General features: G+C 40.5%; 1 protein-coding gene across 1 annotated transcript in view; it reads right to left on the minus strand.

Annotated features, from left to right (window-relative positions):
- The window catches only part of STIM2 (stromal interaction molecule 2), a 134,173-nt gene extending 123,995 nt beyond the window's left edge, over nucleotides 1–10,178 (minus strand). The window contains exon 1 of the mRNA XM_053922454.2: nucleotides 9,516–10,178. Within this exon, the coding sequence (XP_053778429.1) occupies nucleotides 9,516–9,918 (403 nt within the window). The 5' untranslated portion in view covers nucleotides 9,919–10,178. The remainder of the gene's footprint in view (nucleotides 1–9,515) is intronic.
- Between the last annotated feature and the right edge of the window lie 4,771 nt (nucleotides 10,179–14,949).

The raw sequence follows: 14,949 nt of genomic DNA on the forward strand, positions 1-14,949 counted from the left end.
TTCACACTTTTAAAAAGTACTCTGAGCATATTATTAAATACATACAAATATACTCACAGATCTTTAAAAGACTATAACTGATGTTACAGCTGTTATCTCTAGTTGTTGAGTTAGATGTATTTTCTCTTTTATATTTTTTAGCATGTTTTAACTTTTCTATAATAAACCTTTAACCTCAGAAACTAAAGACCTTTTAGCTGATATTTCAACTGCAAAACACTTTAAATATTTAATTATATAAAATAAAGGTACAAAATGACTTAAGCTAATGATGCAATAACTTTTTAAAAATACCATATACCTCCTCAATCGCACTGTCTAAACTCAGTCTCACATTTCTACAAAGGTTTAAGTAATCTCAGACCATTAATGATGACTCAGGTCACAGAAGCGACTAAAACTGCATCTTCATACTTTTTAAAATGCAATATATAACATTTTTATAACTCTCAATACATCCCAGCATATTAATACAACTATCCTACATCTACATCTATAGATTTTTAAAAAGTCAACAATAATCAAAAGCTTACACTTGCCAGACTCTGGGCTAAGCTTTACACAGACCAACTCATTCACCCTTCAAACTCATTTCAGAGGTAAGGAAATTTAGGCACTAGTAGATTAAATTACCTATCCGAAATTACAAAGCCCCTGTCAGGCAGGGACTCAAGTCCAGGAAATCCTGCTCAAGTCTAGAGGCTACGCTCTTGGTCACACTGTACAAAAGTGGGGACAGACGTATGGCACAGAAGAAGTTTGAGATACAGAATGCTATGCTTCTTAAAAATTACGTTCCATCCTTAAGAAATATTCATGGGGGGAAGAAGCACAAATAGTAATTTTCCACTTATTCATACCATTTTTTAAAGGTCACCTGTCTTAAACTTTAGAGATTATATAATTTAAATGATTCTTTAAAATTTTAGAATATTTAACAGCAAAACTTTAAAAAAGAAAAACTGGTTATTTACCAATGATAAATGACTATGGAACTCACAAGTGTCCTTAGATAATAAAACTCTAGAATTTAACATTAACAGGAATGTTTAATTCTGCTACTTCTCTAGCTCATTTCCTAATTCAGCTCCAATTACAACCTGTGCTTTATTATAAAGCATCTTGGCACCAGAGAATTTTAAAGGTATGAACTATCTGAGAAAAATACTAAATCTCCATTCTATATGGTAACCTATTACAGGGATGCTAATAACCTCACAAGGATTCTGTAAGGGTTAAATGAGATAAAATATACAAATGCCTGGCATAAATTTGAATCCCACATGCAAATATGAATGCTGATACCCTACAAGCAGGCTAACCATTGACTCTGCCTTATTTATTAATTTACGATCTCCATCTAGCAGTCTCAAATGCCAATGTCTTTGATACATGCCACTCCCAAGCTTCCTCCAGTCATACTGTTCTACTTTTCCCTACCTGACAAACACACATTTCTGTGAACATCGCCATCCTGGGAAAAAACTCTTCATCAGTACCCCTCTCTCACACCAAAGTTAGGAACTCCATCATTGTAATTCTATTAAATATAGTACATACCATTATGTCCTTATTCGTGTCTCACAATGTATCATCACATCACCCTTTAAGTGGGGTTGGTTATCTCCTCTTGGAATATAAGGCAGGGTCAATAACTTACCAATCTTGAAATTCCAAACACCCAACTTGGTGACTGGCACAAAATAGTTATTGAAGTTTTTTGTTTACTTGGTTTTTGTTTGTTAATGAAGAATAAAAATGATACCAAATAAGGGAACAAAAACTACATTCATTTATATTATACCTTGTTCCAAAGAAGGGAGAAGGGAGGTTTATTCTTAATACTGCAAATATATAACAAGAAATGTGTAATAAATGTTCTAATATTTTTAATAAATGTAGAAATGCTACTAGATAAGCTACCACAGTGTTTCATTTTAAAAAGCAAATATGATATTGATACTTTTTTAGATTATGCAATCCACTCTCAGGTAATTTTCAAGTTTATATTGTTCTTACAAGGATAAAAATGGTTAATTTCAGCATCTTTACATTCCCAATTCCTTACATTACATCTGGCACAAAACAGTCACTTAGTGGTGCTTAAAATTATACACGTGAACGTGACACACAGGTTCGCCAAAATCTGGTATTTTCCCTTTCAGATTATGCTTTACAGTTCTTCTTGGGATTCATTTTGACAAACCTAGAAGCAAACACTGGATGCACATCAGAGGGCCTATTTTAAAAAGCAAATTCAAAAAAATAGTAAATGGTAACAAAGTAGATTTTTTAATTTATAAAAGGGTAACTTAGTTTTTTTTTAAATACAGAAGAAATATCAAGGACTAACATAGTCTGAACATGTGTGACAAAGTAGAAAAAACTGCTGAAGATGACACACAGTAGGGAAACAGGAAAAATTACATCATTGTCATTAATGACAAAGTTAGAGGTTTACTGCTGCAGAATAGGAATAAAAAGAGGGATTAAGATTACCGTATTTTTCAGACTATATGACGCACCAGACCATAAGACACACCTAGATTTTAGAGGAGGAAAATAGGGGGAAATTTTTTGAAGTAAAAAATGTGGTCCTGCTCCTGCCTCCTGTGACCCCGTTCCACCACCGCCACCCCCCTCCCCACCAAGCCAAGTAAACTACATTCAGACTATAAGACGCACCCCCATTTTCCTCCCAAATTTGGGGGAAATGTGTATCTTATAGTCTGAAAAATACGATATCTATTATTCAAAATTATATATTTTTTAAAAGAAAAGAAAAACAGTAGTGGAAAGAAAATATGAGCACAATAACATGGATCTATGAAATGTGCAGTGTGTTGAATAGCAGGTGAAAATTTCAAATAAAGGTTTAAAAAACCATTTTACTCACTGAGAATCATTTAAGAAACTACTGCAAATCATTTCCATTACTCTAGGGGTTTGTGATGAGGTGGTTTAATATTTTTAGTTACATAAATATGGTACTCACTTCACGTATTATTAAAATTAAAAACCCAGTACTTAATTCAGTAAAAGAGTTTTTGAAGTGTTTCAGTTCCCTATAATGGCAAGCTTAGGAAGATCAAAGAGAGAGTCAGATGAAGAAAGTGAAAACAACTAGAGGAAAAAGAGTATGTTACACAGAGGCCAAGATCCATAAGCACACATAAAGACAAATTCACTTGCAAGTAACACCAGGGCAGACACAGGCACTTGGGTTCTGAGATGTCAGAGTAAACTGTTCTCCTACTCTGTGGCTCCCTAGTCCTGGAGGAATGGGGGATGCGGGGGAGGGTGGAGTACTACCAATATCTTAACAAAACGCTGAATAAGCCAATATTAAACATTCTAAAACTAATTTTAGTCCTAATCCTAAAGCTGTTTCACTTTAGACAATATGGCTGAGGAAGCCTAAAAGAAAGGAAATTACTCTCAGGTCACGCCAAATGAAATAAAGCCAAAAGTCAAATCAATCATTGGCTTGGGGTTCCCTATCCCCAATTTAGAACTTTCCTAGTAATGAAGTTCCCTGAGGAGGAAATGTTCAGCTAGACCAAAGGAACACTAGACTGAGAGAACCACCCTTAAAATCAGCAACAATGAAACCAGTCAAGGAGAATAGTTACTGAAGGTAGGATTAAAAAATGTCAAGAAGGATTAAATATCTAATACCTACTAATATAAAGATGCAGAAGGATACGGAAAAGAGCAAATCAATTAAATCATCTACAGATCAAGCTTGAAATTCACACAATGAAATTCCAAAGTTAATTTTGGAACAAATAATATGCCAGTACTCTGACACACTGTCATTCAAAGAAGGGGGAGCTCAACTCTGGTGCATTATAACGTTAGTTAAATGAGGAAACTGTCATTCTTTTGAGGAAATTGTTAAGGGATAAATGTATTTTTAAATATGGAATACTACAAAGCTCTACATAAATAATTTTGTAAATCAACCTAAGTCCAATCATACACACAAAAATAATTTTTATATTAAACAGCCACATTTGAAATAAAAGACAAGTGTTTCTTCTTGCATTTTTCAAGGACTTGTACCAATTTAAAACAGTCTACAAACTCTAGGTGTTTAAAATTAAAGGTAACTTTTGTTTCTTAAACTTTTTATAGTCAGATTCCTTTCTAATCTACCAATAAAATTTTAGTTTCCTCTAAACATTTTCATAGCCAGTGCATAATTTAAATTCTCAAAACCTCTACTTCTATAGAACCTCCTAACTGGCCTTTTTTTACATCTCTATCATCTCCTCATTTCCATTTACCCAGACCTTTCTTAAACACAGAGGACATGAAACTCCCATATTGAAAAACCACAGTACTTCTCAACCCCTGACAGGATAATAGATTTAGAACTCAAAGTTTATGAATAAAACCCTCTGAAATGTCAAAATACCTTTTCAAGCCTTTTGTTTGCATCGTAATTTTTCCGTGGCTTTCCATACTCCTCAGCACTTGGCTGAGTACCCCAGTTTTAGATGTGTTGACATTTTAATACATTGGAAATAAATCTGGGGATATTAAAGCCATCGATTTTGTTGTTCCACTTATTTATGAATTCATTGGTTGCTTCTTGTATGTGCCCTGACCAGGGATGGAACCCACAACCCTGGTGTATTGGGATGATGCTCTAACCAACTGAGCTACCTGGCTAAGGCACTCCTTATTTCTGGCATATGCTTCTTCCTAAAAAGCCTTTTCACTCATCTCCACAAGAAATCCTATTTCTTGATGTATCAAGGTCAAGCTCAAATCCTACCCTCTTCTAAGTAATATTACCTAAAAGCCTTCCTTTCCCCAAAATTTTGTAGTCCATTATGGTACTAATAAGTCTGCCTCATTATTATGTTTAGTTGTATGCACAAGGATGCATACAACATACCAGTTAAGAATCAAAGCTTTGGAATCAGAGAAACTCAAGTCAACATCTGACTCTGGTATTTATTAAGTATGACCATGAGCAAGTTACTTAAGAATCATCCTGTGTTGGTTTCCTCATCTCTTTTATGAAAATAGCTATCTATAGCAGTTTAATAAATATACCTATTATTCCCAATAGGCAGACCCACATCTTACTCATTTTTGTATTCTTTTATGTAGTATTCTGCAAGTACTTAGTAATTTCTTGATTGATGAAATCTGATCGATTCAGAATTAATCTCCTAGGCAAATCTTAATGAGGTCCAAATTCTAGCAAATATCAAAAATGGCTTGCTTATCATATTACCAGCTATTAATTTTAACATTGGTTTAACCAGTTTATATGTTAGCTACCATATACATAAATGCAGATCCCAAAGTACCATTCTAAAACTGTTCTATACTGCATTACTATCATGAGTAGGTCAATATCCAAAATAACTGATAGAGCTACTTAAAAGTCCTAACTAATCTAAAAACATTAGCAAGTATCCAAAACAAGCCTTTAGCAAATTAAAGAATTCCCATGTGGATCCTCCTCTTGTTAAAATCACACTAAATTCTGAACCCACTTTTCTACTGGCCCCCTGAGTTATTCCTGTGCCAGGGGATTCCCACTATAAACAAATCAGTTCTGCCATGGTAATCTCAAGAAGGCTCTCAAGGGCTGCGATGTTTCCATACCAAGATTACTACTAATTCTTAAACGCTCACAACAGACTAGATCAAAACGGACGAGTAGATTATTTAATCCTCAGCAAAACAAAAACAAACAAACAAGCAAGCAAACAAAAAAAAACCTACAGCAAAGGCCGAAGACTGATGAAGGGACTGATAATGATAACAGGGAAGGAAAAAGAAGATAGAGCAGGAAACCTAGCCATCCAAAGGCAGCTTCAGGAAATCATAAGCTAAATTCAGTAAGAGCAACTTCACAAAAGGAAGAAAAACAGTTTGACTAGTGCTATATGAACTATACTGAGTTTAAATATTGTCACACTACTCAACATATATAAACTGTACTCAAAAATCTATTAATAAAAAAATGACAACATTTGCTGAGTAAATGTTATTAGGGTGCAACATGAGATCATTGAAAGCAACGCTTAAAATTTTTCCAGTGACAATCATGCTCATGTGAGAGATTTCATCCAAATTAATGAAAACCCCGGACACAGATGTGTTTAGCACTAGTGAGTAAAGTGGCTCTTCTAAACTTCTTTCAAACTAAGAAAAATTATTTTTAATTTTTATTGAAATTTTAGTACTTTCAAAAAACATGGTTTAAAATGTTTTTAAAATTAATGAAATCATAGTTAATATAAAGCTTTTATTAGGAACTAAAGAAGGTTGCATCCATTCATTAAAAAAAAATGGTACAAGCAAATATTTCCAAACTTAAAATCTGTTTTACAAAATTATGAAACAAGTAACACCATAAGAAGTTTTAATTTAAATTATTCTGTGTATTTTGCAATTATGGAGATTATGTTCTATATATGCAATATATTTGTGTATTTGTGCGTGTGTGCATATTCATTGTCCTTTCAGAAACTATTTCTCAGGGACCATATCTGATGAGATATCTGATGAGATCAATCACTCCCAACTAAGATCAACTCAATGACTCCAAATCTGTTAGGCAAAAAAAAAGAAAAAAATATATATAGTAATGTTTTAAATTATTAAAGTACTACTTTAAATCACAATCAACAAGCTCTCAGTCACCAATTCCTTATCTGCTTTAAATTTCAATTACTTTCAAAGACAGAGTCCTAATGCATATAATCTAAGCCCTTACTACACAGTATTAGAAATATTGGCTTCACCTTATCAAAATATTTGTACACTGAATCTTGAAAAGGTAATATAAAAAAGGAAAGGAAATATAAACATTCATTATGACAACAGTTCTGTTTATTTTGATGATGTCATAGTCTCTCTATAAGAACATCTGCTTGCTCAAAACTATGCAATAGATGACTTAAGGCAATTTAGTCTTAAAACACCCTAAATGTCTAAAGTCTAATGCTTGTGAAGTGTAACTTCAGGAGAAAAGGATGTTTTCTAAATCTTATTAGAAAGAGGCAAACTCTAATGAAGTTTATAAAGGTCAGTATTAAAAATACCAATCACCAGAGGAAGAGAAAATAAAAGTGATTTTGTCTGTCATGTTCAGAGCTATTCAGTATAATCACAGCTAAATGACAACTTCAACATGCAGACAAAGAGAACAATTCTCTCAGAATTCTTTCAATCATTTTTCAATTTCAAAATTCACATGAAGCTTAGTTTTATTACTGATGCTCTCTACTTCATTTCTATCCGCTAACACTGCCTAAGTTCAGTCTATGGGTTGGCTTCCTGAAGTGTGCAACAGCAGTAACTATGTTCTGGGTTTAGCACAACACTTTACCAATGGAAACCATAAAAGAATGGCCTATTCATACAATCAGAAGAATAGGAAGGAACCCTATATAGAGCATATAGTTCAAAGAAATTTTTAATATGCTCTCACTTTATCATAGACGTGCAATCTACCTTTTCCCAGATACTAGTGCTATCAATTGCATTTACATAAACTTGCTAAACTGACCACAATTTAACTTGCACATCATGTAGTTTGATTATCTTAAACTTTAAGTAGACATATTTAACTTGCTAAAAACCTATATTCTACCAGAAAGAACAAGAACATTAGAAATAAATTCCAGAGTTAATATCATTTTAGTAAACTTATTTTAAAGCACTACAGAACAAATCAGACTTTTTATCCATAACAATCAGCCTTCCTTTTTTACAATGTCCAAATATCTCAGAAATGTAAGTCTTCAAAAAGAAGGATTAGAAAGTTTATTAAAATAAAATTCCTTTTGAAGTAATTTTCTTGATATAATCTACATAGTATACAATGTATACTGTTAGTGGTTCATAAATACTAAGTTTTCTGAATCATGTGCCCTTCTACCAACTACATGTTGATAAAAAACTTCAGCCAATATTTTTCAATCTCACTGTTCTGCTCAAGAAACCAAGAGCTGCACTCCAGCTCAAATATTTCTACTCCCTCCCTCCCTTCCTGCACGAGGCAGTAAACCTTCACACTGTGTTATTATCAAGCTACTTTCCTCACAATCACTATTCTTCACCACATTTTTATTTGGAGAATAAAGACTATTCAAGGACAAGACTCTCAAACCTATCCTCTCACTCAAACTGTACTATAGTCCTACTATTAGTCACTCTGTAATCATTTTATCCAAATTACCCAGTGATAGGTTTGGAGCTTCAAAGGGGTTTGAGATGTTTTGGGATAGAGTAAGTTAAATATTCTGATCCTTATACAACCCCCAAAGGGCTGGTGAAGTTTACCAAGGCCCTCCTCTCTAGAATAGTAAATAAACATCCTGTCAGAGAATCCAGAGAATAGCTGCTTTGCTCTCAAGAATATAGCTCCTGAACACTTCCCAGAGCAGCTGTTAGCAACTTTCAGATGCCTGCTGGACTATCACTTCGGTTAAGTCAACAATGTACCATCTTGTTCTGTTTTACTCTTTCCTTTTTGGTCTGGCAATTAATGTAGAACACCTACAGATTACTTTTAAAAATAAAGTACGAAAGATAAACATTAGGTCCACTACTTCTGCAAAAGAAATCATTCTAAGATCCTTACCTCATTACTTAATCCACAATACATCAGTTGTACATGACACCGGAAGGCTTGAAAAAGATTCAGTTTTCTACCTACACTTACCAAACATGTTTTCAACTTTTCAATAATTTCGAGAACGTTCTATATTAAAAAGGTGCTGGTGCAGTCTATCGGAACTGTGCTGCTCAAATAAAAGCCCCGAATATCCTGCATTTGGTAGATTTTAGGTACGTTTCTTGTTACCTGCTGAGCTTTCTGCACCCTTTGTCACCCATCGATGCTCCCACCGGCAAAATACTTTGCAGCGTTTAAAAAACGGCCTTCCTGCCACCGCTCAAAAAATACACATCAGACTTGGAGGTTTCCTCATACTAATAGGGAAGCACTAATACCACTAGGTATTAAGGCTCTCAAAGAATATTTTAGCAGCCTCCCCTGGGACGCTGTGCTCAGCGGGGCTTTGAACCTGAAAACTCTCTGCCAGCTGCCTTTGCAAAAGCAGCATCAGAGGCCGAGTCAATACCGCATTGCCGCTGCTGACTTTTTCTAGCAGCTTAAAAAAAAAAAAAAAAAAATCAGCCCAATACCCTGCAGACCCTGCTGGCTCTTCTGCAGCACAGAAGAGAATCTCCGCATAGCTCAGCGTAGAATACTGGGGAGCCCGACTAAAAGGAGGAGAGGCGAGCGCCGTCGAGAGGCTCTGTCGAAAGTGGGGTGCCGGGGGGTAATGGGAAGGCGTCCGGAGTGAGGGGACCGCGACGAAGCGGCGGTCAGGACACTGGGCGCCCGACTCGGCACTGCTCCATCGGCCGGGGCCTTCGAATAGCGAGCGCCCGGCACGGGCAGGGGCCCCTCCCGGGGATGGGGGTCCCGCAGCGACCGACAGAGCCCCACCCGCCGCCCCCTGCCCGGCTCTCACCTGTCATGAGCGCCGGGCTCGCGCCGGCCGGCGAAGTGGGAGAGGAGGCGGCTGCCGCGGCAGAGCCCGACGCCCGCCTCCCACGGAGGTTCCTGGGCACCAGCTCGCATCCGTCCGCCGCGCCGGCAGCCAGCAGCCCGAGCAGCAGCAGCGCAGCCCAACGCCGCCGCAGCAGCCAGCCCGAGGCCAGCCCGGGCGTCGTGGCGGGACGAGGGCTCGGAGGAGGAGCGGGGAGAAATCGCGCCGGTGCCCCGGCCGTCCGCCACCCGCTCGCTCTGCGAGGCGCTGCCGCCTGCAACTCCTCCGGCGGCCCCCGGCGCCTCGGACGCGAGCTCCTGCCGGACGGCAGCCTGGTTCCCTCGGCACCGGGAGCCTCCGGAGGCCGGGTCCCAGCCGCGTTCATTGGTTCCGGTTATTTAAAAAAAAAAAAAGTGAGGAGCGGAGAGGTAGAGCGTCTTCAGCCGCGCGCGACAGCCGCGCTGCTGCGGCAACGAGACCGGGATTCGCTGCTCTGGCGCCTGCGAACACCAGCACTAGAGTCCGAGCCGCTGCCGCCGCGGCGCATCCCCTCCGCCCCCTCCGGCCCGCGCCAGTCGTAGTACCACGGTCTGCACCGTCGCCTCCACCCCTCACACACTCGCTTGCATACCAATCCCCCGCCTCCTTCAGTCCCTCCTCCGCGCAGGCGCGGTGCTGCTGCACTGCGCCTGCGTGGCGCCCCAACCCCGCCCCCGAGGGCGTTCCCGGGAGGATAGGAGGGCGGTGGAGTTGTTTCTGGCTATTTAGCTGAGCTGCGAAGGTGGCGGGGTGGGAGGGAACTCGGGCGTGCCACCCACCCCCTTCACGCCCCCACCACGATTGCAGGGGAGCAGGGGCACTAGGGAGCTAGAAGAGCACGGACATCCCAAATGGCTTGGGCGATTTATAGCCCTATAGACCGCAGCAAAAATAATTGCTTGGGTCGGGGAAAACCTCGTAATTGGAAACAGCTATAAAACAATTTCAATAAAGGTGGGGCTTCCAGGAGGCTAGCAATGTAGAAGTGGAAGTTAGCCTAGACTAGCGTTTTATTTACATGTCAAACACTTAAAACGCTCGCCACTGTGCGGCGCTTTACAAATTTACACATTATAACTTACTGCTACGTGGTGGTATCCTTATCAAACCCATTTACAAATCAGGAAACTAAGGCCCAGAAATGTTAAATAACTTGCAACACACACAACTCATTAATGGGAGACAGAGTCAGATTTAGCACCAGTAAATGGAAATATTGAAAGAAATTTGCTCTAGCCTCTAGCTCCCCTATATTCTAACAGTACCTGAATTCATCACCTCTCTAGCCCCCCTCCCCCCACCCGTTACCCCATGTATTCTTTGCTGTCAGCTGAATACCTTGGCAGAAGAAGGGTGGTTCAGACTTGACTCGGCTTCACGGACCTCGAATGAAGCACCATTGTGAAGGTGTCATGCACAGTTCGGAGAAGAATCAAGAATTTCTTTGAGGCTAGTCAGTCTATCAACAATTATTTCTTGACCGACTTCTTGGGGACATGATGTCCGGGTGGCAATTCTTTATAGGGCAACAGGGAGATTATGTTTCCCCTGCTAAGAGGCACAGCAATTAGGTCACACCTTTGCTGAATGTCCACCAAAAAAGGCATACTTCTGCTAGAGAACAGGGAAAATAACAAATAATGTCTCCAGAAGACGTCATTTCATTCATTTAATATTTACTGAGTACCTAGTATGTTACAGGCAGGTTACTGAGTAGTGAGGATTCAACAGGGTAGAAAAGAGACACTTGAAAAAGTCATTTAAATCAGTACTGATGGATGTAAGATAGAGAACACAGTCCCTGTCTGGGGAATCTTACCTTGCTTAGGAGATAATTTACACCTATTAAACAATTAGAGGCCAATACAAGGCAGTAATCAGTTGCTAAATTGGGTAGATAAGCTGTGTTAGAGCAGCAAAAGCAGCATAAAACCAGGAACACGTTAACAAACGACCGAGGCCAACCATTTATAAACTAACGTGATGTGGGTTTTTTTCTTTCTTTCTTTGAAAGATAGGGAGGAGGTTGACACTGACAGGATACTGGATTTGGGGTTAAGTGTGTATTCCTCTCACCACTGTAGCCACAAAGAAGACAGGGAACCTGCAAGCACTGAAGAAAGCTCTCTGAGGCAGCAATAAATTCTCCAACCCGTTTCATCTTTGTCACCAGCACAGAAGTTTCCGACTATGAAATAAGTCAGAATGTGTCTTCTTGCTGAACAGAGAGAGGTATCACTGTGCATCTAGCATATACTTTAGTGCAGAAAAAAGAAAGTCCATTGCTTTGGAAGACAAGCCTATCTCTGGAATTACAGATCATCTACTTGCAAGCCGAACAGAGAAGATTCCCTTTTTTCTCAGGTTTCCTCTCCCACTTCCAAGCCTTTGCTTTCGTTGCTTCCCCAAACCTTTCTTCTCTCCTTTTCTCTTGCCAAATACCACTCAAAATCTACCCCCTTTTCTTGCCCCACCTGTCTCCTCCAGTCTGGTTTATACCTCTTAACATCTGAAGTTCACGATCTGCCATTTATTTACAGAATGTCTTTACTGTCTGATTTTCACCCGTTCATGACTTCCAAGCGTTTGGCGGACAGCTCTGAGTTTTGGAATCAGACAAATCTTGTGGAAATGGCAACTCCACCCCTTTTCAGCTGTGTGACCGGTAGACAAATTAATCTGTACTCAGTTTCCAGAGAGGAAATTAGGGGTCTTGTACTAATGCCCCACAAGGTTGTTGACAAGGCAGTGTCTGGCACACAGGTACGTAGTCATCCCCTCAGGGAGAACTGATCCCATGCTCTGGGCGTGTACTGCAAGTGTTCCAGGCTTAGAATAAGCTCATTGCATTTTGCGTGGTGGTTTGATTTCATCTCTCGTCAGATAATTCCCTTACTCCGGGGGCACAGCCAGCACAGATGCACAACGGGATCCGTCGCCTCAGCTCCTCTCTATCCCCAAAGCAAACCCATCCTTCACAAGAGTCAGGGTCCCTCCCCATCTCCTTCTTCTCCTCCTTCTCCCCGCAAGCCAGAACAGCCCAGAACGCACCGCCCACTCCAACCAGGAGAACCGGATCTCCTCCGGCGGGCGAGGCCAGCAGAGCGCCTGCGCCGCTCAGCAGCCTGGCGCATGCCCGCTGTCTCCCGCCGCCTTCCTGCAGGTGCGCCAGCTCTCAGGCTTCCGCGGGTCCGGGACGCCCCGCGACGCGTCGCACCCGGCTTCCGGCTTCCACTTCGGGGGCGGAGCGTCCGAGCGCCTGGCGGCTGGGCCACGGGGCCCTCCCCGCTGCCTCGCGGTGACGTCACCGCGCGGGCGGACGCGACGGGCTGTGGGTGGGCGTGAGAAGAGTTGGGATGGAGCCAGAGGAGGGGGGGGGAATTCCGGCTGCGGTTAACCGAGAGGGGCTTCTTACTGAGTTTCGCCAGTCCGCACGCCCATTCACGAGCTCCTCCGACCCGCCTTTGACTCGAAGGGCGGGTTGCAAGTAGGATTTCTCGGCTTCCACTCGGTGCCTCTGGAATATCGGGGGCTCACTGAGTGCCATCCGAGAGCCGGTTTCATTTGCTCATCACAGTTAAGCCCCTTGGAGAAATGCATAGAGCTCTTTTTGGTGGAAGCCGTGTTGACTACCAACCACTTTGTTTTTCCACTAACTCCCACACAAGCTTGAAAGGGAATTGAGGTCCAGAGAACTTGGGAAACATCTCCGAGTGATGTTATCGGCCCCAGGATCCAGTGAATGGAACATCAGCAAATAAATATGGCCCTCAAATTGTTGAGTGAAAGCACTAGCTAAAGAAAAGTGACACAGTGGAAGTAACTCATGAGCAAGATTCTTTCTCCCTAAAGCCAATAAGGCACGGGGTTTTCCTCAACTAGTTTAGTGAAGGTGGTAGACCTCATCTTCCCAGCTTTCAATGCTTTGAGGAAGTCTTTTGAAAGGTGTCCTACATCCACAGCAGGAAATCAAAAACTCATTAAAATTTTTAACTTCTTTACATAGCTTTTTAGAAGCCAAAAAATAGAACAAAAGAAAGTCAACTTTGCTCACCGAAGCCAAGTGAGTCAGTGGGCTCGTGGGGTCGTTTCTGTTAAAGAGGATGTTTGCGCTATTACTGCTTAATTCGAGGTGTTCTGTGTAATACCTGATAAGACGGTTCCCAGGAACTGAGTAACGTTGTGATGAAAACAAAGGTAGAGAGATACTCACTGTTGAAAATCACAAGAAAATGAGAACTGCTCATTTGCACAAAGACGACTCCTTGGACGGTAATGACAGTTGTGAACACGAAAGGCAAACAGGTAAAACGTGATATGGTACGCCTATGCTCTTGACAACACGAGATTAAAGAAGTGATTGATGGAATGAAAAAGTTGTTAAGTATGATGAAAGAGACTAAATTGCTAAGTCAGATGCCTACTGAACCTAATCTTAAGTCACATAAAACCAGATGTTTGTTGTAGAACGAGGGCTAGGATGGTAATAGATAATGTTTCTGGAGAAGTGCAGTTCCATGGATCCAATGCACCGAATGTTTATAATGTCTGAGTTGTGGGGCACAAGGTCGCTAACAGGTTCCTTACCACACTTGAAGAAATCATCTCGGAGGGAATTACATACCCTCAATTTCAAAGTATACAAAACATGTATTTTAGAAAAAGATAGCATAGAACATGCATGAGCAAGGAGGAGAAAAGTAGACGTGTTTTAAAGTTTCAAAGGTTGCCCACCTCCCTCTTCTTTTGTGGAAAATTCATCCAGAGACTGCAAGTTGAAACCCCTTCTTGTTAAGTCTAAATGAAAAATGGCCCTACGTACAGCCATTTGGAATCTAAACCCTGCATAAAAAGAGGAGCTCCTGTCTTTTGGTTCCCGGAAAGCCAGGTCTTTCCTGGAGGCTTATTTGAGGGATGATGTCTTTAAGAATATGGATTCTTAAAGCATAGTTAAAATGGACATATTACCCAAAGCAATATGCAGATTTGATGCAATCTCCATCAAAATTCCCATGGCATTTTTTAAAGAAAGAGAACAAGATATTATCAAATTTGTATGGAACCACAAGAGACCCTGAAAAGCCAAAGGAATCCTGAGGATAAAAAAGAACAAGTGTGGAGGTATCACGCTCCTGGACCTCAAATTATACTACATGCAACAATAATCAAACAGCATGGTGTTGGCAAAAGCACACACACAGAGACCAATGGAACAGAATCGAGGTCCCAGAAATAAACCCAATATACACAGGCAAACAGTTTTCAACAAAGGAGCCAAAAACATACAAAAGAGAAAAGAAATCTTCAATAAGTGGAGCCGAGAAAATCTGGAAAGTCACATAAAAGAATGAAACTAATTAACTCAAAATGGATCAAA

Source organism: Desmodus rotundus, chromosome 4, assembly GCF_022682495.2.
Source record: "Desmodus rotundus isolate HL8 chromosome 4, HLdesRot8A.1, whole genome shotgun sequence".
NCBI classification, from domain to species: Eukaryota; Metazoa; Chordata; class Mammalia; order Chiroptera; family Phyllostomidae; genus Desmodus; species Desmodus rotundus.